Source organism: Loxodonta africana, chromosome 10, assembly GCF_030014295.1.
Source record: "Loxodonta africana isolate mLoxAfr1 chromosome 10, mLoxAfr1.hap2, whole genome shotgun sequence".
NCBI lineage: Eukaryota > Metazoa > Chordata > Mammalia > Proboscidea > Elephantidae > Loxodonta > Loxodonta africana.
The window spans coordinates 59,119,175-59,144,303 of NC_087351.1; the positions used below are offsets into that span (position 1 = coordinate 59,119,175).

At 36.4% G+C, this 25,129-nt stretch overlaps 1 protein-coding gene across 1 annotated transcript in view; it reads right to left on the reverse strand.

The window, feature by feature from the left end:
- The window catches only part of MDGA2 (MAM domain containing glycosylphosphatidylinositol anchor 2), a 536,185-nt gene extending 525,208 nt beyond the window's left edge, over nt 1–10,977 (reverse strand). Inside the window, exon 1 of the mRNA XM_003408516.3 lies at nt 10,724–10,977. Within this exon, the coding sequence (XP_003408564.2) occupies nt 10,724–10,897 (174 nt within the window). The 5' untranslated portion in view covers nt 10,898–10,977. The remainder of the gene's footprint in view (nt 1–10,723) is intronic.
- Between the last annotated feature and the right edge of the window lie 14,152 nt (nt 10,978–25,129).

Below are 25,129 nucleotides of genomic sequence, written 5' to 3' on the forward strand. Positions count from 1 at the left end.
ACCTTCCATATGTGAAGCTTTTGTGTTTAAAGTCCTAATATATTTTGTCTTCCAAACCAGGACACTTTTTAGGACTGAAGGGAATGCTATTAATAAGTGTCTCGAAGCAAGAGCCCAAATCCAGGACTATCCCAGGCAAATCATGAAATACATTCACCCTAATTTTGATTGAAAATAGGAATGACCTAGTCCTTACTCTCTAGGAGTCTGTGGTCCACTGAGAAAGACAGAAAGTTAAAAAGAATCTGATTATTGTATTTTAGTTTTCTATCATTATTATCATCCAAGATTTTGTTTTAAGTCTTTCCTGATATGATTTCATTTGGTCCTTAAAAAACCTTATTATATAGCTACTATAACTATACTCATTTTACACATGAGGAAAACAAAGGAAAAGGAATTTAAATAAATTATCCAAGTTCACAGGGCTGGAAAAGGTGGGATTTGAAATCATGCAGTTGGACTCCAAAACCTAAAATATCACTCACTCCTCTGTGCAACATCCTATGATGAACTGTGGTAGGGAAATAGGTATTGTGGAACTACAAATTAAAAAAAAAAAAAAAAAAACCTATTGCAGTCTAGTCAATGATAACTCATTGTGACCCTATAGGACAGAGAAGAACTGCCCCATAGAGTTTCTAATACTGTAATCTTTACGGAAGCAGACTGCCAAATCTTTCTCCCATGGAGCAGCTGGTGAATTCGAACCACCGACCTCTCAGTTAGTAGCCAAGTGCTTAACCACATAGACAGGGCAATTAAGCAAGCCTCTTAGACCAAACAATGCTTTCAGGAAGAATTGGCAAATAAGCTTTTTACTTATTCACGGGGCAAGGGCTGGGGACAAGAGGAAGGGACAGCCAACATAAAGTCTGTAGACAGCACTGTCACTTTCTTCAAGATTAATGATGCACAGCAGTCATTAGATAGATAGATGACAGACAGACAGACAGATAGAAATCATTAAATGCAGAGCAAGTGGCCACTTCAGATCACTCTTCACAATGCCTTCAAAAAGACCTGAAATGGCCAGTTGCTCTGCTAATGCCTCCATGGTGTCAATGCAAAAGATCACTGAGATTTTCCACCACCCTGAAAACCTACCTTCCTAAAAATTAATCTTAGAAACACAGCATTTCTATGACACCCAACAGAGAAGGCACTAATTAACTAAGGATTTTGTTCGGCTCAAGCTTTTCCAACATCATTTAATCATTTCTGCCAAAGGCAAGTAAGTAAACAAGATGGAGCCAGGTTGTTACAGGATAACGTTTCCCCTTGTATCAAAGAAGCAGAAAAAAGAAGGAATCAATGTTTGCTGATGGAAAAGATAAAACTGTCGGGAAAATAAGTGTTATTTTTAGGTTTTTGTCAAGACCTTGGCACTAAGATAAAAACAAAATAAAAGACTAACAATTCCTAAAACATGAATTGATTGAATCATTCTTAATAACTGTTTTCTCATTTCAGTCCTAGGAATACACATTTTTTACAAGCACTTTTCTTATGTGTCATAAGTTAATTTTTTCAGATCATAGAAAGGGTTTTATTCCTTATTGATTTTGTTTGAAACACCTCTGAGCATTTCAGAAAAAAGCTGTGATGAGTTTAATTTAGAATAAATGTATCATGTTTACAACTATCACTGGTATAGACTGATTATCACTGGCAGCATATTATCTAGTATAGCGTGAATAGGTAAAATCGTCTATATTTGTAATTTAAATTATTACACTTAAATCGCAGTTCTTCCCATTTTAAAGTCATTCCAGGAGGGCTCTGTTAGATTGGTAGTTTGAACACCAAGTAAGTCAAATTCCCTTAGTTGGCACCACTACATATAATAACCATGAGTGAACATGATAAATTTGATGCAATAGGATCACAAATATATCACTACTACATTTGTTTTCTTCTTAAGAAAAAAATCATTGTGCATTAAGAGAAATTTCTAGTTAAACAAAACAGATAAAATTGACCCATTTTTAGCAGTAGGGGTTGATATAACTACAAATGACAAATTACAACATGTTGAAGGTGCTCAAGTAGTGACTGATGTTTTCTGGGCTTACTGTGTGTGTGTGTGTGAGAGACAGAGAGAGAATTTACAGCATGTATGCAACACAGACATATAAAATGGATCAATTAACTTGATCATAATTCCATCATGAAAATGTTTACTCAAGCTATGCCAAGTTTAGTGCATTTAGATTTTATTGACAGCTCAATAAATACTAGACAAAAAAAAAGATTAAAAAGCTGACAAACAAAAGTATCGTGGGATAATTGTCATTTAGAGATCAACATAGTTAATCAACATAGTTACTTGGAAACTCTATGGGGCAGTTCTACTCTGTCCTATAGGGTCGCTATGAGTCGGAATCGACTCGACGGCACTAGGGTGGGTTATAGTTAAATAATACATTTTTAAAATCACTTTAATAGGAGCATTTTTCTACCAATAAAAATATAAAATCCTATGCACCAATATCAATCTGTTTAGAAAGGTCTACATTAAGGGAATTGCACCTACTTATCTTAGAATGATAAAGTTATAATCATGAACAATACTATCTACATATTTTCAATTATTTGTTAATAGGGAGTATTGGTTTCCTTCTCTCTTCTCAAAAAACTCTGATAATCTTAAAATATTATTTTGTGTCCACTGTTGCAATAATGTTTATGATCCTATCACCCCCATATGTAAATATTTTATATACAAAATTATTTTGACTCTGTGTTTTCAGATTCAATTTTGGCCATGTAAGAACATGGATCTCAAAGGGTGGGGTCACAATCTTCTAGGTTTCAAAGAATCAGAACTTCACCAACTATTGTAGGGCTGCTGTTAAGGCGTGCTGTGGGATGGGGCCGCTGCCTAAAGCTGAGGGGGTATGCTTAAGGGGCAGACTAATAGGGCCAGCTGAGGGCCCGAGGGGGTGGGGTCTCCACTCAGATGGACTGGGAGAATGAATGAACCACCCAAAGCTGAGGGAGCAGAGTAGCTGAAGCCCAGGGCAGAGGGGCCTCTACCCAGAATCCAGAGGGTGTGGCCAACACTCAGAGTCAGGAAGGCAGGGCAATTGTCCAGATGGTCTCAGAGAAGAGAGGCTTGAGAACTAATGTAATTTGTGCTGCTGAGTTTTGGACTTGTTTGATACTTGTTATTCCTTCTTTTCCTCTAATTTCTTCCATCTGTAATGGAAATGTCTACCTTGTGCATGTTCCACCATTGTACTTCGGAAACAGATAATTTGTAATCTAGATTTCACAGGTTCACAGATGAAAAGGAATTTTTCCCTAGGATGGAATATGCCTCATGTCTCATCCATATTTGATTTAGATGATTCAAAAGATGAGATTTTGGACTTGGAGTTGAATTAAGATTTTTGCTCTGATATGATATGGCAAAAACATGAATTTTACAGGGGCCAAAGGGTGAAATGTTACAGATTGAATTGTGTCCCCCCAAAATATATGTTGTAAATCCTAACACCTATACCTTTGGTTATAATCCCATTTGGGAATGGGTTGTCTTTGTTATGTTAATGAGACAGGATTAGGGTCAAGCTATCTTGAGTCAATCCTTTTTGAAATACAAAAGAGATTAAAGCAGAGATGGGGGAAGAGAGATGTCAAGCCACCTGAAGATTGCTCAGAAGCAGAAGCTCAGAAGAGACAGGAATCTTCTTCCAGAGGCAACAAATACTTCCCTTTGAGTCTGCACCCTGAATTAGGGCCTCCAGCCTCCTAAACTGTGAGGAAATAAATTTCTGTTTGTTAAAGCTATTCACTTGTGGCATATCTGTTATAGCAGCACTAGATAACTAAGAGAGGCAAGCCAAACAAACCATCATTCTCTATTAATATAGTAAATCTCTCTCACACAAAATCACCTATGAATGAACTTGCAAACATTCAGTGCTGACATTCAATTCAAATAAAATGTATTTTAAGAATTGAAGAGAATAAATTAGGAAAGTATATTTTATATGTTGGTAAGCTACTCACCTTATATAAAATTCTTAAGAGACAAAGGCACAAGACTGATTGAACATCACACCTTGGTTAATAACTTCCAACTTTCCTTTACACAGTCTTCAGGAAAGACAGAAATACAATAATTCTGATTCACAATTAAGAAACACAAGGTCAGCAACAAGGAAAAAGACACTAAGGCCAGGTCTTTATATGTACTTTCTTATTAGGCTTGTGTTCAGAAGATTAAAAAAAAAAAAAACAGTGCAGAAGATAGGCACTGTCTTATTCGGGGATTTCCCCATGTAGGAAAGTCTAAGATAAGAGCTTACATGTACGCAGTTTATTTTTGGAACTAATCCCATGGAACAGAGTAGGAGATTGTGAACAATGAAATAGGGAAAGTGGAAAATCCAATATAAGATAGTGTTACTGAGCTAGTCATCGCTAAGAATGACTGGGCTCTATCCTGCTGAGACCCTCTGAGGAGCCATGGAGAAAGTGCCACAGAATTGCCAACCCAAGAGGCAAAGGAGAGGAGCATATATCAACTGGATCCTATACCCTATTGATCAAAGAGCTGCTTTTCAATAAGCAATTAGTACTCTACTGCAGAAAGTAGTCTTGCTACAGAATCCAAGGGTCTGTGCAAACGACTTAAAGAATCCACACAGCATTCTTATCCAGCATCAAATCTGCTAAGCCACATTGCCTTAGCAGTAACCTAATGTGCACTACAACCTGGACTTGGGACAGAGCCCTCTCCTGCCCTGAGCCTTACTTTAATCTAACAGTGTTTCAAGTTGCCTGATTAAGTGACTTGGAGTGATATTTCCAAATATAAAATATGCAGACTCCAAATTCCAAAGAAGCCTACCATATGCTTAGTGGTATGGCTTGTGAAGTACAACAATATTTTTTACTATCTGAGCCCCTCCCGAAGGGATTTGTGGTCATTTACTATAGTAACTTGCTTTGGAATAAAAGAAATACCATGGCCTTTTGAGAGCTCTTGAAGTACAGAATCTGGGATGGCACTGAAATAAATGGACTTGTAAAGCTAACATAATCAGAGTGGGAGCTTTAATATAAGAGAAAGGATTGTGAAAAATAGTTCAGTCTGCCACAATGTAGTTAATAGTAATTTCTAAAATGGTGATATCATGAGGTATTAACACTTAGTCCAGTCACCATCTTCTTAATTATATCCTATTAAATGTTCTATTTCTATATATATTTCATGAAATACATAGGACAGTAGTAGTTATATATATTTTTCACTCAAGGACCATGATCTTTTTGGATCTGGGCTGGAATGGGACATGCTGGTCTTGGCAAAGACAGCTCTTAAAATTATGCTTGGAATTTGAAGATATCACTTCTCACATTTCATTGGCCAAAATATTTCATATGGCCAAGCAAGATGTCTTTGAAGTGAGGAAGTATCAAGCTCTCAGTGAGAAGAAGATATAATAATCGGCAACAAAACACAATATACCAAAATTGTACATACCTATTTTTTAAAACTTATGAGGAGTCCAATCAAAAAAGAAGTTGCAGACGCTAAGTTAACTGAGGTTGTATAATGATAATAGTAATAGCTTAGAATTTTTAAGTATAGAGAAAAATTATAATTTTATATCAGTAGTTAAATCACAAATGTAATGATGATTTACTGAATATCCACTTCGTGCTAGGCACTCTGCTAAATGATCTAAATATATTGTCTCATTAAACATACCAACTAAAGTTTTTTCAGAAAGTCTCTGGAATGTATGAGAAATGTTTCTTCTAAGCATAAAGATTGTACATGGGATTAAACCAAAGATGAATTCAGAAAGAACTGTAAATAAGTTGAGATTCTTGATGAACAAAAATGACTCTCTGTATTCATGAGGATTTTAATTTTTTTTTTTTAACTGTGGTCAGTGTTGATGTGCTGGGACTGAAAAGAATCAATAAGTTTTAGACTGCGTGAAAAGGTTGACTCCCTCTCTCCCCCCGCAAAGCCTTTTCTTATTCTATATAAAAATCAATAAAAACAAAACAGTTTGAGGGTATGACATCAACCATCAGAAAGGCTGTAAGTGCTTCCTCCTACACAAGCTGTAGTGAGTACCTTCTCCCATATAACTACGGGCTAAATGATGGTGTGTATCCCTGGAGATGGGGTTGGGTTTGTGTACAGCGTTGGGGGATTGTGAAAGTAGACATTGATACAGAATTTATGATTCATAAACCAGTGGATGTTTGCCTTACACTTCCCCTCACATTATTTCCAAAGTGTAATTGAGAAAAATATTAGTTGTTTTAGGTGGAAGGAGTTTCTCATATGACCCAGTAGAGTGATACGGTTGAGACAGATTTATCACAGATAGGAAAAGTAAATTACTTTGAGCTCTACAAACCATGAGAAGGAATACAGGTAATATTTGATGATCTCTGGTTAGATAGCAGAACCCAATTCTGCCCATATTAATTAGACATAAATCCAAGTATCTAGTACATCTATTTTTCATGTGTGAGAATTAGTACTTTTGTAAGAAATTTGATAGACTGAATCAGAATGAAAATATGAGCCGAAATACGTAAACTATTTGCAAAGGACAAAATACATGTAGCACTAATGGTTTCAGACTGAAGAACCTGCTACCAAGGTTTGCTAAGACTTTCACCATGGTAAGATTATCACCTTAGGATGTGAAGAGAGGATTAATGAGGATAAAAACATCAATAGCTCTGCAACAGCCTTGACAGCCAAGGATGGAGTTATAAAGCAATTGAACGACTGAATTTGATTCCATCATATAATTGAAAAACGGCCTTAGCTTATTTTTTATCCAAAAAGTAAACACTATGTAGATGATTTTAATGCTTCTTAGATGAGTGTTTTGGGTCTAATAATTAGTTTTTAAAGAGTATTCTTTAAAAATATTTTAGTGATGAAAATATTATTCAAATATCTTGCTCAGAAAGTCAACACATAAAACACATGAAAGTAGAGTTGCATTGTTTGACATGCATTTTTTGTTTGTTTTGTTTTTAAAAAGAGAAGGGAAGGTTAGTACCTTCTTGCCTCTAAAATACGTATACAAAAAAGTATTACTAAAACAAATTCAAAGACACAATATACAGGTTACAATAAAACTGTCTTCCTGTCTGAGAAATCTGAACTATCCCAAGTATCCTACCAAGAAGCACTTCATAAAAGTCTGCAGTGATTTCCAATTTACACATTTAAATCGAGACCTTAGAGTTTAAACTCCTAAATTACTTAAAAATAATAAAACTCACCATTTAAATATTTAGATAATTTTTATTACTTGCCAGGGTGTATGTGTTATGTATGTTTAGGGGGAGGGGTGTGTGTAATAAAGTTACCTCTTAAAAATATAAGTACAATTGTTACTATTACCCCATTATATAGATTTAAAAAAAAAAAGAACTGGGACACAGAGAGGTTAAGAAATGCCCCGAGGTCACACTGATAGTCATAGTAGAACCAGGCATATACCCAGGCAGTCTGGTTTCACTGTATTGCACTTAACCACTGCACTGAACTGACCTCTTCTTCCCTCATTCTATTTTCCTTGGCTAGATCACTATCTTCAGGCCACAATCCATCATCAAACAATATATTTTGGAAGAAAAAATATAAAAACCTATAAATAAATGTCACTTTTATTAGTTTCCTCTGACTGCTTTAACAGATTACCACAAACTTGGTGGCTTAGAACAACAGAAATTTATTCTTTCACAGTTCTGGAGGCTAGAAGTCAGAAACCAGTATCGCTGGACCTAAATCAAGATATTGCCAGGGCCACGGTTCCTCCAGAGGCTCTACAGGAGAATCCATTTCTTCCCCAGCTTCTGGCAACTCCCAGCATTCCTTGGCTACGGCTGTTCCACCCTAACGAATCTCTCTCTGCTCTGTCTTCATACTGCCTTCTCCTCTTTGTGTATATCTGTCTCCCTCAACGTTTCTCTTATAAGGATACATGAGATTACATTTGAGCCCACCTATATAATCCAGTACAATCTGCCCATTCAGGATCCTTTAACTGAATTGTATCTGCAAAGACCTCTCCCATTTTTTTTTTTTTCCTGATCAGGTAACATTCATAGGTTCCAGTGACTAGGACATAGATACCTTTTTTTGTGAGAGGAGTATTTTTCAGCCTACCACACTGCCTTAGGATACTTTTAGAAATGGACACCCTTCATAGTTTTCGTTGTCACAGGAATACGTAACAGATGAAGAAATCCGCTGATGAGAGAATGGCAAACTTCTTTCCTTCACTGCATTTCCAACTATCATTATGTTCAGATTAGACAATGAATAAGAAAGCCATTCCAGGTTCATGGTATCAGCCAAGAAAAATCTTTCTCAGGGCCAACTGCCAACAGCATGGCCTTCAGTCTTTGGCCAGGATGCCAAGACCCAGCTGTTCTGTTGGCCATTTTTATACAGTTTGTTGACAGAGAAGAGGCCCAGTTAATTTTTCACACAGGCCATGTAAACTCAAACGGATTCATTCACCTGCAAGCACCTAAATTATTTCTTGAAAGAAAGAAACAATGATACTGGAACAAAATATTCCCCCACTCCCACCCCCGCCCAGGATCAGAATGCAATGAAATGGTTCCAAGATTGGAATTGTAAAGAAAAATAAATAAATAAGGCAACAATCTACAATTGGTTCGGGACTTATATTGGAGCGGCCAGACAGAAAAGATTGCACTCTGCCTCATGAGTAATGAAAGGGAAGATGTGTAGAGAAAATAAGAACTTCCTGACACTATATGGATATAATTATAGGGGGAGCAGGGGAACATCTGGGATGCCTCGAAAACAGGAAAAAGCAGTTAAATTTTTAAGAAAAATTTGGAGTTCGGGAGCTGCAAATTTGGGGGCATTGAGTGTGGGAATGATGGGAGCCCCACTGAGTTTTCTTTTGCCAGGTCCTGCCTGCGTTGCCTGCCTCTCATAAAGCTCGTTGTGGCTCCTTTTGTGTTTGTTCAGACTCTTCTGTTTTGATCCCAACTTTTTTGGTTCTGGTGTTTTTACTCCATGTCTACAAATGCAAACACTATAATCAAATTATAATAAACTAGATTTCCTTTGATATAATATTACCTTGAGCTAATTTTATCACTTTTTTAATTTTAGTAAAATTACTTTCAATGGATTCCATTATTTTCTGTTGAATGTTCAGACAAAAATGGTTTACGTATCTGTGTCTTCCAATCATTTTTTTTTTTTCCCTTAATGAGCTTTATTTTTTAGAGCAGTTTTAGGTTTACAGGAAAATTGTGTAGAAAATACAGGCTTCTCATAGATTCCAAAGTGGAGTATTATACCATTGTGCATTCCCAGCAGCAATGAATGACAGTTTGTGTTCCTCTATATTCTTGCTATCATTTGATATTGTTGTCCGTATCAAACTCTAATAATTATAGCTCCTGCTTTGTGAATTTTCTTTTGCAATAATTTTGTCAACCATGCTTCATCATCCTGGATCAAATTTTAAGAGTTAAATTTAATTAAGACAATTTCCCCATCCATTTTAAGTTAATAAATGTTATATTTGTAATTTTAGCCAATGTGAGTTTTGATTTTTTCAATAATTTTTTGATTATTTTTACTGTTTCCCATTTTGCCAACAGCACGGTTTTTAAAACATATTTTACCATTTCCGTATTAGTCATGGTTTTATCTTTCTATATAGCTAATATTTCATTTTGCACAGTTTCTTATGCTTATTTTTGTTTCTTCTTCAGTGTGAGAATGGTAGGGTCAAAAATCCTTAGGTATTAAAGGTAAGGATGCATGGCAAAGATGAAGTTAAAATGGTAGGTTCATAAAATCCCCACATTGTTCTTCACTTTCCCCTCTGTAGTTGTAGTAGCTGGATTTTATACTGTAACATAAATTGTTGACATATGCAACTGTCTACTAAATGAGCCTTATTTTCCTGTCATGGTGTTTGAATTGATTATGAATGTATATTTTGAACTAGTTATATTAACTGTATGACCAAAAATTGGCAACTAATGAATAAAACATACTGAATATTCCATAACCAAATTATACACCTATACTGCCTTATATCTAACCCTTTCTTTCACTCCTACAAGCTTTTTCTTTGCATATGGGTTGCAATTTTATTGTCCTTTGAAAGTCTGAATTTTTGTTACTGCCGTGAAATTAGCTGAAGAAAGCTGTAGCTGATAATTCTAAAAGCCTCAATGCATATAACACCTGCAAACATTTGTTTTTCAAAGTATTCTATGAATATAATGACTAGGAGTCAGGCAAGTACATGTGACCTCATGCATCAGATTCTTCAGAACAAATGCCTCCTCAACTACAATTATGTCACCATGAAATCATGCTCAACGTTCTAAAATAAACTCATTGCCATATGAATTGTTATCTCACAGAGATATTTTTGTAGTTGTCTTTTTAACAGCTTCCTTAGAAGTGTCTTCTGAATTTCTCACAATACCAAAGCAAAATTTTTTTTGTCTTATTTATTTGCATATTTCAAGTTTAGATAGTCAGAAATTACCACAGTTGTCCTCCGTTCCACACACACATGTTCTTGAGTTACACAGACACACAGACACGCATCTATTTTAAATCTTCAGATTTGTCAGCCAAATTTTCTAAACTGTACACTTTGACTTCCAAAAAAAATTAACGAAGAGTTCCCCAATGTCACGGTTCGGGACTCACCTGTGGACGTGGATGTCCTGTGACCAGACAGGTCAGTTCTAGAGTTTCTCCTTCCCGTATAGTGTAGACCCGCTCTGAGTAGCGCTCCTCCTCAATGTTACATGCCAAGCCTGAGTGCACAATCCGAACGGTTGGGGGAGCTGTCAGGTTAGGAAAAAGAGAGACAAGATACATAAGAAGGTAAGTAAATTGTGTTCACATGCACCATCCTGATTTAAGAACACTTCTTATTAGACTTCCCCTTAGTCAGATCCATCAGTCTTAATACTTTGAGTTTCCCCACAAGATTAAAGATTTTGCTGAACAGAAAGCCTCAAATTTATCTATCACTCACCAACATTCTGTGAAAATGGCAGAGGAAGAACAAGATGTTGGGAGACAACAGGTCATTAAAAAACCACATGGTAAAATTTGATTGTTAAAAGTTAAGAAGATTCTTTCCTTTCTAAAATCTAAAGTATAATATAGTAAAAGATGTTGTGAAATAAATGGGTAGTGTTAAAAAAAAAAGTTCATTGAGAAGGAAAAAGGAATTCATATTAAAGACATAGACATTAGTCCATGACCTTCACTGATCTTAGTAGATATAAGTACAGAGCAAAGGATTGAAATGAATTGGCTCTCAAGAATTGAATAGCCATTTAGTGTATAATATTTATAGGCCTCTGTACTGATACAGCAGCCTGAGTGGTGCAGTGGTTAAAGCACTCAGCTGCTAACCAAAAGGTTGGCAGTCTGAATCCGCTAGCCTCTCTGTGGGATCAAGATGTGACAGTCTGCTTCTGTAAAGATATACAGCCTTGAAAAGCCAATGGGGCAGTTCTACTCTGTCCTATAGCGTTGCTATGAGTCAGAATCGACTCGGCGGCATTGGATTTGGTTTGGTTGGTATTGATACAAGCAAAACATGGTCTCTAAATTAAACTACAGAAACAGACAGTAAAGCATTGAGTCCTAAGCCTAAAACTCCGATTCCTGCCTAAAATTCTTATGAAGTTACAGGTAGTTTCCAGGTTACAAACACCCAAAGTTACAAAGCTTGTACCTGCCCTTTAATGTTATGTAAATTTGCCCTTACTTTGAAAGGACTAAACCAACCCCTACTCTCAACAAATTCTTCATCACTAACACCTTCACTTGATGCATGTGCAGCTCTTAAATCATGGAAAAGGTTTTGAGCCTTTTCTTGCACTATCCCAAACCAAACCTACTGCCCTCATGTCAATTCTAACTCATAGCATCCCAACAGAACAGAGTAGAACTGCCCCATAGAGTTTCCAAGGCTGTAAATCTTTACAAAGCAGACTGCCACATCCTTCTCCCATGGAGCAGCTGGTGAGTTCAAACTGCTAACCTTAGCAACCAAGCAGTTTAACCACTGCACCACGAGGGCTTCTTCCAAAGATTTTAAAAAAAAAAAGGTCGCCATGGAGTCAATTCTGACTCATAGCAACCCTGTAGGACAGAGCAGAACTGCCCCATAGGGTTTCCAAGGAATTGCTGGTGGATTCAAACTGCCGACCTTTTGGTTAGCAGATGAGCTCTTAACCACTGTGCCACCAGAGTTCCTCCATAAAAATTACAGCCTAGAAAACCCTATGGGGCACTTCTACTCAGTCACATGTAGTCTACCAGTTCAGATCAACTTGACAGCACCCGGAGTCTCTGGTGAGTTCAAATGGTTAAGAACCGGGTTACTAAATAAAAAGTTGGTAGTTAGAGCCCACCTAGAGGTGCCTTGGAAAAAAGTCCTTGTTATCTGCCCCTGAAAGGAGCGAGGTTCTACTCTGAAACACATGGGGCTACCATAAGTCAAAATCAACTTGATGGCAACTGGTACAATTGCTTAAAAATCAATGGTGGCATATTTGGATTTTTTTATATAACATTAAAAAGACCATGGATCCTATAGAATGTGAAAATTAATTTGGTGATTCTGTGTATTGACCGGTAAAAAGTTATTAGAAGTCCCAACTTCTGGGAAAATTCCTTCTTGAAAAATCTGTATTTTGACAGTAAAGTAGAATTGTTAGTTTTTAGTATGTGATGCTTTATTTTATACAGTATAAATGCATAGGCCACTAGGGTTTAATAATTGGAAGTAAAGTATTTTCTATCCTTCTCAATTTCATGTAGAAACTGGAAAACTGAAAAGTCCATTTGTGGCTAAACAAACAAACAAAAAAACGGGTTATTCCAGTTTCTTCTTGGGTACCCAAGCTGAATCCTATACTCCAAACATCAAATTTGGGGCCCTGCTCTCCAGTACCCAGAATCAATGGCATGTAAGATTTCCCATCAGTAACATAAAAATGAAAAGTATTTTTACATTCACTATGCATAGTAAACACCAGAGGAAGTATTTTAAAATGCAGATTCCAGACTGGTGTAACCAGAGATCTGTTATGTCTGAGGACATCCCCAGGAATCTACATTTTTACCAAATACCCCTGGTGACGGCAATGATGGTGCTAGTTAAATCAAATTATTAGAAATAGTTTTCTTGGTCTTATAAATATTTGTGGACTAAAATAAAATACCCAATAGGATACATTAAAAAAAAAAAATGATGTGTCTTTTCCTTTGTCTTTTTCAAGCAACTGAACTCCATGCTATGCACCATTTCACTGGTTTGAAAAATTAAATGATACTTATACAAATCAAATATTTGGTTTGGTCTCTAACACCAATTTATCAAAAATTTTCTACCTAGATATCATAATAATTTGGATTCTGTCTAGACATTGTAATAATTTGTTGGGTTTTATGACATTAGAAATCATTATCTTTAGTGTTTCTCTGGGTGGTCTGAAATGTTTCACCCAACATTTTCTACAAATCATTTTCTGCAGTGATCAAATTTAACTTCAATTTAGATAAGTAATACTAGAGGGATACTCATTTTTAGACATCTGTCTGATAGTTGTATCCATATTATAGAGGTTAACAAACTGATGACAATCAAATTCTTGCAAAATAAAAATAGAAAACAGATTTAAATATATCCATTATCTTGAAATATATTTGTATACCAAAGTTAGCTTAATAAGTGATAGCTCACATGCTTATTAATATATCTAATTATACAGCAACATGACATCTTTTCCAGATTAATTTGCACTTGTTATTTTTGTTTTAATTTCAAATCAACGCATGGTATTGTTATTCATAAGATGTGACTTTCAAAAGCATCGTTATACATATGAGTAGATTTAATGAAAACATTTAAATTATACAGTAAGTACATTGTGTCCCTTTACAAGGGTTAATCTTCTGCTGTTTTCTTTTATATCTAACACATTCTGGGGAAAGGTGATTACCCACATCTGGTAGTCATGTGAGCTTACCACTTATCGCATAGGTAGAACACAGATATAATTTTATTATGTATTTGGAAGAGTTGAATACTCCACCAGACCATACCTCTTGAACATTTATTTCTCCTAAACTCAATGATAAGGTGAATGCTTTGTAAGCTTCTGAACTCTTGTGGGCCCCAGGAAGCTCATCCAAGTCAATAATCTTATTTCCACACTTGGGAAGGAAAACTTGAAGAGGTCAAGTAACTTGGTGACAACCTCACAGCTAGTTGTAGCCAAAATGAGACCAGAACACTGTCTTTTGTTATTTTCACTACTCCATACTGTCTGTTAAAAAATGTCTGACACAGTTAAATTCAAGTTCTAAATATCCCTAAGTTAGACCTGGTAAGTAACAAAAGTTGCAAAACTGTTCATGAAATAGTTAAAGCAACATAACTAGACTGATGAGGTAAGCAGTATAACTGCTCCAAACTTAACCAATGTAACACTGTCCCAGCTCTGCCTCCAAACCCCAAAACAAACCCACTGCCATCGAGTAGATTCTGACTCATAGCGACCCTGTAGGACAGAGTAAAAATGTGCCATAGGGTTTCCAAGGCTGTAAATCTTTATTACGGAAGCAGAGGTGGCTTCAAACTGCTGACCTTTTGGTTAGCAGCCAAGTGCTTAACCATTGTACCACCACAGTCCTATCCTGCCTCTAGTTTCTTCCAAATACATGGCATCTTATGACTGACAAAATAGTATTTTGAAATTTCTATTACAGTCAAGTCTCTCATACTGAAAAACCTATAAATGGGGGTGATTTTCTCACTGAGTCCTAATCCCTTCACCTAGCATTTAGGTCCTCTGTAGATGGTTCTCATCTCGATTATCCAACCTGAAACGCAACGTCTCTATGACATCAGCCCATCATCAGTGCGAAAGTAAAGGGCACCGAGATTTTAAATCTTTGCTTATCGTGTTACCCCATTTAGAATTCCTGCACTGAGATTCAAAACAGATCTTCCTGACTCCTTCTTGGGTATTCAGCAATGATTCTCTTTCCCTCCCCTCCCCTGCTCTCTTCTGCCCTTTGCTCCCTTCCCCTCCCCTTCCCTTCCCTCCTCTCTCCTCTTCTCTCCCCAGAAATATGTATTGCTGAGGAATTCATATTTTTCTTAGCATTCTAACATGATATTAAGCACTTCAGTGCCAATGTGAGCATCATTTTTGCCATCTGCCCCATACCACATAAGTACTATAGCACAGAGTAGATTAAATAATTTACAATTTCTGATTTAGCAAATATCACCAAAATGGCACCAAACTGCTGTTTTAGCAAACTATCCACTATCATGGCACTGAATTAACTTACTTTAAATATAAATACAATTTGCAGTATTATATCTAAAACACGACATTTTTTATCCTTTGCCGCATTGAAAAACAGCCTCAATTCATAATTCAGATATTGGACTAAGGGTTATGATCCCCTTTGCCCTATAGAGTCAGCAATGAATTAAAATGTTAAAATATTACATGGGACCCATATTATTCGTCCAAATTTTCTTGAAGTAAACCTAACCCCATTGTATAAAATCTTTCCTAATACTAATCATATCAACTACCTTAATTTGAGTAAACTGGCTTTGGGTTCAAAAGGTCAGCTTAAAAGGGCAAAAGAGAGACATTCTTTTATCTTGTTAGAGTATACTTTTCAAAGTTAAACCAAATTTTCTCTATGTTCTCTTGCAGAAAGAACACAAAGAAATTATTCTCCAAAGGCAACAACCAGGAGCATTTTTAGCCTTTCATGTCTTATACAGACTTTGAAGCATATGTTTCTTAAGTACCTGCTATGGTCCAGGCACAAAGCTATTGGCTGGGGATATGAAGATTAATGCCAGCAGCTGTGCCCCCTAGGGGTTCACAGACTGTTGGGTCTGTCCAATTTATAAAAAAATATATAGTTGAATAGAATAGGTGCTCTAACAGAAGACAGCACAGAGTGCTACAAAGCAGAGGATGACTAAATCTGCCTGTGGGATTCTAGCAGGTTTCACAAAGTCAGTGCCATTTAACCTAGGTTTGGAAAGATGCATGTAGGGAAAAAAAGGGAAAGACATTCCAGAGAGAGCAAATAGTGTGCTCAAAGCCATGTCTGTAAGATTGTGCCTCCTGAGATCAGGAAATACTACACTAAAATCTGGCCCATGTTAGTTACTCCAAATCCTGAACCACTGGGGCCCATGTTAGTTACTCCAAATCCTGAACCACTGGTATCACTCTTTCAATTTGTCATTACAGTTCCAGTTCCTGCCATGTGTGGACGGTGGATGGGGGAGGAGAGAATGTGGTCAAGGAGACCACCTGAAAGCTATTGTGAGTATATAGGAGCGACATTATGTAGGCCTGGGAATGGACAGAAGGGTAGAGTTTGAGATTTATTTTAGAGGTTTAATAGACAGGACTTGTGAATGTGGTGGTGAGAGAGAAGGCGTTAAGGTGACACTGAAGTTCATACCTTGGGTAACTAGATGAAATACAGTGATTTCAGTTTTTTAATAGAAAGTATTCTTTTGATTATCATGGGCCTCAGCCTACCCAGAGTTAGGAGAAGCTGAGATAAGGGGCTTCAGCCCAAATCATGGAGGGCTTTGTTAGAAGGGGGATATAGGTGAGTAATGCTTTCTGGGGAGAAGTTCTTTCCAGGAACGGACATGCTGTTCCTGAAGGACACGCTATTAATACCCAAAAATAGCTTTGGTACTGGCAATTTTCTCTCCTTAAAGAAACCCAAGTAAGACCCTTGTACTCTGGTAAATCACTCAAATCCTTGATCCTAGCTATTCCCGGGAATTCAAATTGCCAATAGAATACTGCCATTCTTCAACATGAGACCAATGTAACTTCTGGTCTTGGTGCAGCTCATGAATTTCCTGGGATAGGTAGTGTGGAAGGAGGGACGGTCACGGTTTACCCTCTCAGAAGTCTAGTGAAGAGATCAGTGAACCAATCTGCACTGACATCCCTCACACACTCTAGCTTCTGTGTGTGTGAGAGAAAGCGAGGGAAGGAGGGAGACCTTACTGTTCTCATATGGCCAGGAAGAAGTAGTAGAATTGGCACATCACACAATTTTCTTAGCAGTCACTCAATTTTGTTTTACAAGCAAATATAATGATAATAAATCTTCCCTTCCAATTTTATGCTGATTTAAGTGATCATAAGCTTTCATAAAACACTTTCAGGTTTCTAACCAGCATTGCCAATAATTGGTCTCTTGTGTTTATTTCACAATTTCCAGCATAGTTCATTTTTACAGTATTTCTAAGATGTAGTGACTTCCATTCTTCTTATTTCTTCTTTCCTCCCTGAGTCTCTGATTTAAGATACTATGTGAGTCTTTTCATCCCTCCCCTTTTCACAAAGTGACTGCCCAATCTGGATTTTAAACTAAGTATTGTGAGTTAGAATTGACTCGATGGCAACAGTTTTTGTTTGTTTGTTTTTAGTGTATCTATAGACCTTTTTTTTTTTTTTATATAGACCTAGTCCATATTTATTCCTCTTGTTGATAATTCCAATCCTTAAGCTAATTGCATTATATATTCTAACATCACAAAGTCAGGAAGAGGATGACATGTGGGCGCTAAGGGGAAGGTGAAAAATTCAGTTTTAGATGCTGATGGTAAGCTGACCAATGACTGATAAATTATTGCTACAGATAGACTTACAGTTCTTAAATTGTGGTTGATGGTTGACAGCAGTTGAGTAGATGAAATCTCTAAAGCAGAACACGTAGAGTGAGAAATTAAGTAGGCAATGATAGAACCATGAGGAATATGAATTCTTAAAACAGAGAAGCCAAGGAAAGAGACTTACACGATTATAAAGTCAGAGCAGTATAAGCACAACAAAGAGAATGTGGTGCTTTAGAAGGTTCATGAAGAGAGGTCCAGGCATGGTGGACTGTCCAAAAATAAATTCCTTAAAGCCTACTTTCTGTTTTTTTTTTCCATTTTTTTCTTTCTGTTTGTTTGCCCTGTGTCTTAGTTTTCTTGTATTTCTAAAAAAAACCCCACAAAATTAGTGATTTTAAAGAACAAAAATTTATTTTCTTACAGTTCTATAGGCTAAAGGTCCAAATCAGGGTATTAGCCATGTTGATTCCCTCTGTGGGCCTCACTCCTAGTTTCTGGTGGCTGCCAACAATCCTTGATGTTTCTTCCCCTGTTTGTGTCTCTGTGTTTAACCTGTTGTTTTTATAAGGCACCACTCACAAGGGATTAAGTTCAGGACCCCACTCTATACTGCTAGGAAACCCTGGTAGTGGAGTGGTTAAGAGCTACGGCTGCTAACCAAAAGGTTGGCAGTTGAAATCCACCAGGTGCTCCCTGGAAACTCTATGGGGCAGTTCTACTTTGTCCTATAAGGCTGCTGTGAGTCGGAATCAACTCAAGGGCAGTGGGTAAGGTTCAGTTTTTTTTCTACACTGCTATAACCTCATAAGCATAATGAGTTTTTCTACACTGCTATAACCTCATTAGCATAACAAAAGAAACCCCTATGTCCGAACAGGGTCTATTTACAGGCACAGGATTAAAAAAAAAACATTGCCAGTAGAGTCGATTCTGACTCATCATGACCCTGTTGGACAGAGTAGAACTGCCCCATAGAGTTTCCAAGGAGCACCTGGTGGATTTGGACTGCTGACCTCTTGGTTAGCAGCTGTAGCACTTAACCACTACGCCACCAGGGTTTCCATAGTACTTCCAGATTTCTTTTGGGGGAGAACAATTTAACCTACAACACTTACAACTTCAACTTTGCCAACCTATGAAGAAATTCCTCAAAACTGTCCAATCTTTTCTGTAAAATAATATCAGTCAACCAGGGATAATCCCAATAGCATATAAATATGTTTGATCTCTCCCATATTAAAAAACAAGGAGAAAATAATAACAACAGCCATCCTACCATCAGTAGGCCTCTTCTTGTCTTTCCTTTATAGTGATTAGAAATACACTCTAATCTAGTCTATAGTGTTACCCACACTTCCCCACCTACACTGCAGTCTGTCTTCTGCCCTATCATTTTTATTTTTCAAAGAATAGGGCAGGAAAGTAGAAGACCACTTTAGTAGCCTGCTTTTTTTCTGTCATTGTTTTGATCTCTTATCTTTCCTTCAGCCTTATTTTACCTGGCTTCACTTACAGCCTTTGAAACTACACACTTCAAAAAAATATAGACTATTATTACATTCCACTACCACACTCGCTGCACCAATATACCCTCAAACATGCAACTAAACAAAATGATTAATTGTATGTATATTCTAGTAATTTCCTCAAAAATAGTTGCAATCCTTTTGTTATTTAAGTAATCCCGAAAAGGTAAAATTCCAGGTACACAAACAACATATAAACTATTTAAAATCAGTGTTGAGCTCCGTTTAGTTATCTGCTTTTGGCTATTTTGAATTAACTACTGTTTCAGCATGAATGTGAACTTACTCCTCCTCATACTCCCCCACGTTTGGTTAGCATTGTATTCCTGACCACTGGGGGAAACACTTCTTCCTTTTAATTTGATGAGGTGTAAAATCAAAGTAGTAAGATTCTATTGACTATTCTGCATTTAATCAAGAGAAGATCATATCTACCTCATATGACTTCGGTGAAAGCTTCTGAATATGAAAGGTTTTGAATATTTTGTATTATTTCCTTAGCACATGTTGAGCAGCATTGTTATAAATTAATTGAGCTGCCTGGAGAAACCCTCCAAAGCCCAAAGAAAAGAAAATTAAACCCTGAAGCCTCTGGCTTTATAAGGCAGCTATTAATGTTTCCTAAGCAACAAAAGTCGACATGATCTTTTAGGTTCATGGTAGCCAAAATCTTAAAGTGAAGGGTTTAAATGTTTAATTTAGACTTAAGTTACCTGTTTATATGTAGTATATACTATTTAAGAAGATGGAAGAAAGTTTGTCATTAAAACAAATCAATGACATTCAATAACAATGTGATTATATACATAAAATTTTAATGTTAAACAAAAAAGGAATGATGCAATTTAAATTTTACTGTTAAAGCAACAGAAAAGCAATAATGCTTTTGTGTAAAAGAACTACCTTGTAACATCAACTTTTGTTAACATTACTGAATCAAGGCATTAATTTCATAGACAACTGAATATCTAAAACTACAAAATAGTAATCTGAATTAACTTTCACAAAATGACATGCATATGTTTTAATTTCTTCATTTGAAATTCTATAACTTTTTTTTTAACTTTACTGCATAAAGGTTTCCACATTTGAAACTTCAGATTTTATCCAAAATATCTTTCTTTGTTTTCATCTAGAAGCATTACCCAATAATATCTAAGGCTAAAACTTCAAAGACTCTTGTATGTTTTACACATTAAAAAAATACAAGTTCTACTGAATTTAAGGTTCTTAACATTCTTTTCAAATACAGCATCTGACAACATCTGACATGTGTGCCAGAGAGGAACCGCGGACTATCCATAGCCACTAGTCATCTATGTCCCTCTGTCTCTACATGGATGTTCCCACTCTAAGCCCTTCACCATGTTCTTGTCAGTATTCCCCAGGAGAAATATTTGACCAACACCTGGGGAATACTTGAAAGGGCATCACATATTTCATTAATCTCAATTTTTTCTCACAAAAGACTTGCATGAACTAAACCTGGTATTCCAACTTAAAGGTAAGTGTTGTGGCTAACTATGCCTTCTCCTTCTCTGGTAGAAATGTAAGATTCTGTATACAAGTTCTTGTTTTTATATTGGATACTATGTCACATCCAAAACTGTCTTCATCTAAGGGCTGAATCAGGTTTCTCCCTAATAAACAAATTTTAGATAAAATGCAACAGCGAACAGCAACCAGTTGCTGTCGGGTTGACTCCAACTCATGGTGACGCCATGTGTGTTAGAGGAGAATTGTACTCACGGTTCAGCTGATTTTTCAGAAATAGATCACAAGACCTCTGGGTGGGCCTACACCTCCAACCTTTTGGTTATCAGCTGAGTTTGCACCACCCAGACTCCAGATAAAATACACGTCCTCCATTAACTTTGGAGGCAAGGCCACAGACTATCAAAGCAAAAATCTGGGAGTTTCTCCCTTGCTTTTCTGATACAATTATTTATGGACTTTGAGTCAGTGCAAAGGCATAGTGAAGGAGACAGAGAAATTATTATAACATTGTAGGTGTGGGCACCATAAATCCTTAAAATCTTTGATCAGTTCTCCTCCTGTAAATCAAATTTGGGACGCAATTTCCACTTTATAATGTTAGAAGCCATATATCATGTGATTAAAGAATCCCCCAAGGTTCTTTAAACCAAATCTTTCTGGTGTTTATTAAATGTCACACCACTTTAAGAAACCAGAACACTCTTAAAGGTACAGGTACTAGTAACTTTTTTTTTTTTTTTTTACTTCTCTGCACTCCTGTGTGCCTACATATACTCATCATATCTTTAAATTAAAGAGCTTTTCAGCTTTCATGGAAATAGCCAGAAAGCCCCAGCAAATATCAAAACAAAAATTAGTCTCATCATTGTGCTTCAACCTTAAACACAAATTGGGTATTTAAAGACAGCCATTATTCCTTCCAGTCTAGCTCATCAAGAAAACAAATGAGATTTACTACAGATTATGCCAAAAATGAAAAAAACTTCAATTTGCTCTTCCAAGATTGTCAAAGGCAGGCAGAGAATCCTGAGGATCTGGCCTGCCAATTTCTCCATTGTTTTTGTCCATCGAGAAATCACTGCCTATGACCAGCCCCAAGAAGGTACAAGTTCTTTAGCATGTCACAACAATGCCACTCAGACTCCAGTATAGAGGACTCAGCACCGGAGTGACACGCACCCAAAGACTGCCTTTGTTTTCCTTCTGAACCGGGCAAAAGAGCAGTTATCACAAAACAGGGATGATCTGGACTCCACTCAGCCAATACTCTCACGAATTGAGAGTTTACTAAATGCAGGCTCCCGTGCAACACCTTAACTTCATAATCTCTGGTTAAGAACACAGCTGCTAACCAACAGGTTGGCAGTTCGAATCTACTAGCCACTTTTTGGAAATCCTATGCAGCAGTTCTACTCTGTCCTATAGAGTAGCTATAAGTTGGAATTGACTCAATAGTAACGGGTTTGTTTGTTTGTTTGTTTTTATCCTCTCTAGAAGCCTGGCGGCACAGTAGGTAATGAGCTTGGTTGTTAACTGAAAGTCGAGTGGTTGGAACCCACCAGCCACTCCTGGGAGAAAGATGTGGCAGTCTGCTTCCATAAAGATGGAAACCCTATGGGACGGTTCTACTCTGTCCTGACAGGGTCACTATGAGTAGGAATTGACTTGATGGCAATGAGTTTGTGGTTTAATCCTCTCTAAAACTCTGAAAAGCATATGTTTTTACTTGCATTTTGGGAAAAGAAAATACTCCCTGTAAAGGGATGTAAATTGCCAAAGCTGGGTTTTGACTCCAGTTCTGCTTTATGCCAGAAACAAATTTATTTTGTTGTTGTTTGTTTTGTTTAGTTTGTTTTCATTTTACTATGCTGCTTTCCAATTTTCAAAAGGCCAGACGTCCCTTTACGTCTTGGGGATTTGGGAGGAAAGAATAGAATACAGAATTGTCAATCGTTTATTCATTTATATTCTGATAGGCAAAGGATTTTTTTTAATTAAATTGTCTTGTGCTATAAGGTTTTGAAGTAAAAAATTATCTAAATAATACGAAACATAAGCAATCATTAGTAATATCATTCAATTCCTAACTGTTAAATAGGATGCTTTTATACACTCAGAAATATCCACAGAAGCTGAGGAATTGCTCAACATTTCTCCTCAAAAAATTCAATTTCCATTTATTTAGAGATGGAGTTTTGAAATTTGCCCTGTAAATACCTCAGTGGTTCACATCTGTGGCAATGTGCCACAGTATTCACCAGGAAACTTCTTGAACATGTCATCTCCCAGGTCACTGGCCATATTAGGTTCCAGGGGCTGAGCCACCTTTCTCTTTCTCAGAAAGCAACTATACTCCCTTTGGTTTACCACAGAGCAAGACCCTACTATCAATAGTAAACATTTTCCACTTTCCTAAGTAAACACATACGTATATTTTCTAAGAATTTTCATGATTGTTATTAGTGATGTTAGGGTTTGTCAATAAAACAAACAATATGGGAAATTTGTAGTAAGTATCACAAAAATTTTAGAACAGTAGCAGTTAAATCAGTGACCTACACCTATCAATCACACAAGGTATTGTAAATGGAATTTTATATCATTAACCTATTTTCTCTATTACAAACTTCTAATCGATGGTACTTTCGTGCATGATTGAACTAACAAGGAAATATAAAAGAGTAAGTAAAAAAAATAATTACTTCTAATCATAATCCCTCATTGTTATGCTGAAATGTTATGTTGAAATTCTGTCAGCATTCTTCCAAAATTTTATCTTTTAATATTATTATTTTGGGTATTTTTCTGACTTTTACTTGGAGAATAAATTAGATCATGTCTATGTTGGACGTTAAAAAAGCTATTCAGACTTTATTTTATTCAGGCTGTCACCATAGCTAGTTCAGTGCCTTTCAAAATCTACTGCCAAAAACAAATGGCCTATTTATGTGTTCATCATTGTTTAAGAAATTTGAACCATTAAATTATTTGGTTTTAATTAAAGTAGTTAAAGGACATCATGCTTGGTAAAGTAGAGGGTCAGTGAAAAAGAGGAAGACCCTCAATGAAGTAGATTAACACAGTGGCTGCAACAATGGGCTCAAGCATAACTATGACTGTGAGGATGGTTCAGGGCTGGGCAGTGTTTTGTTCTGTTGTACATAGAGTCGCTATAAGTCAGAACCAACTCGAAGTCACCTAACAATAACAACAAAGTAATTGTAAAGGTTAAAAAAAAAAAAACCTAATGTTGTAGTTAAGTGGGAAGCAATATACACCTCCGCACACAGTGAGTGGGAATTTAAGTTAATATGATCGTTCTGGGAAGCACTTTGCCAATTTAGATCCAAATATAAAATATACATAACTTTTGATCCTTTTAAAAATTACTTAAGGTGATAAATTATCAAACGATGCATACATAAAATATACCCATTGTGAATTTTATAATGGGTAAAACTGGAAACAATAACATATGTGGAAAATGAGCTATCAAGCATGATTATGTGCTTTCAAATTTATTGTCATGGAAAAATGTTAGTGTCATTTGATTTTTAAAAGTATAGCTTAAGAAGAACATGGCTGGTATAGCGATTGAGTACGCATCACGGTTATGAGCAAAGGGTCTGAATCCAAGTGCCCAGGTTCAAATCCTGACTCGGACATTCACTAACTATGTGACAGTGGGCAAATGATTTGACCTTGCTGGGTGCTGGTTTTTGTAACTGTATTCGAAAAATTGATTAATAATCATGCCTCCCTCCAAGGATTTTGAGACAGTGAGATGATTAATGCTCATTGGAACAGTGTCCAGCACATAACTAGTTGACAGTCAGTGTAAGTAATATTTTCAAATTTATATATATATATACTATGTATATGTACAAACTGTATGTATATATAAAGAGATATCTAGAAAGATATTCTGTGAAATTTTTTTATTAAAAAATCTAAACACAGAAGAGGTGAACATTGTGTAACCAAGTGTAACCATTAACATTGTTTTATTTTTGTTTTATAATTGATGAAATTATGAACAACCTAAGTATCAAGCAATAAGATACTGGATTCATAAATGGTGAAACATCCATAAATCAATTACTGCACTGCCAATACAAAAATAATGCAAATCTATGCCCACTGACTGGAAATAAATCCTTAATATATGGCTAAGAATAACATGTATGGTAGGACCCCATTCATGTACTATTACATACCTACAGCTGTGTGCATAGAGATATGCCTAGGAGGATGTTGACTAGAATGTTAACTATTGTGATATATTGGGGCAGTTAATTTCCTGATGATTTTTGCTTTTTTCTTCATACGTTTCTATATTTTCTAATAAGCACATGTTTTTCCTAAAAATAATAA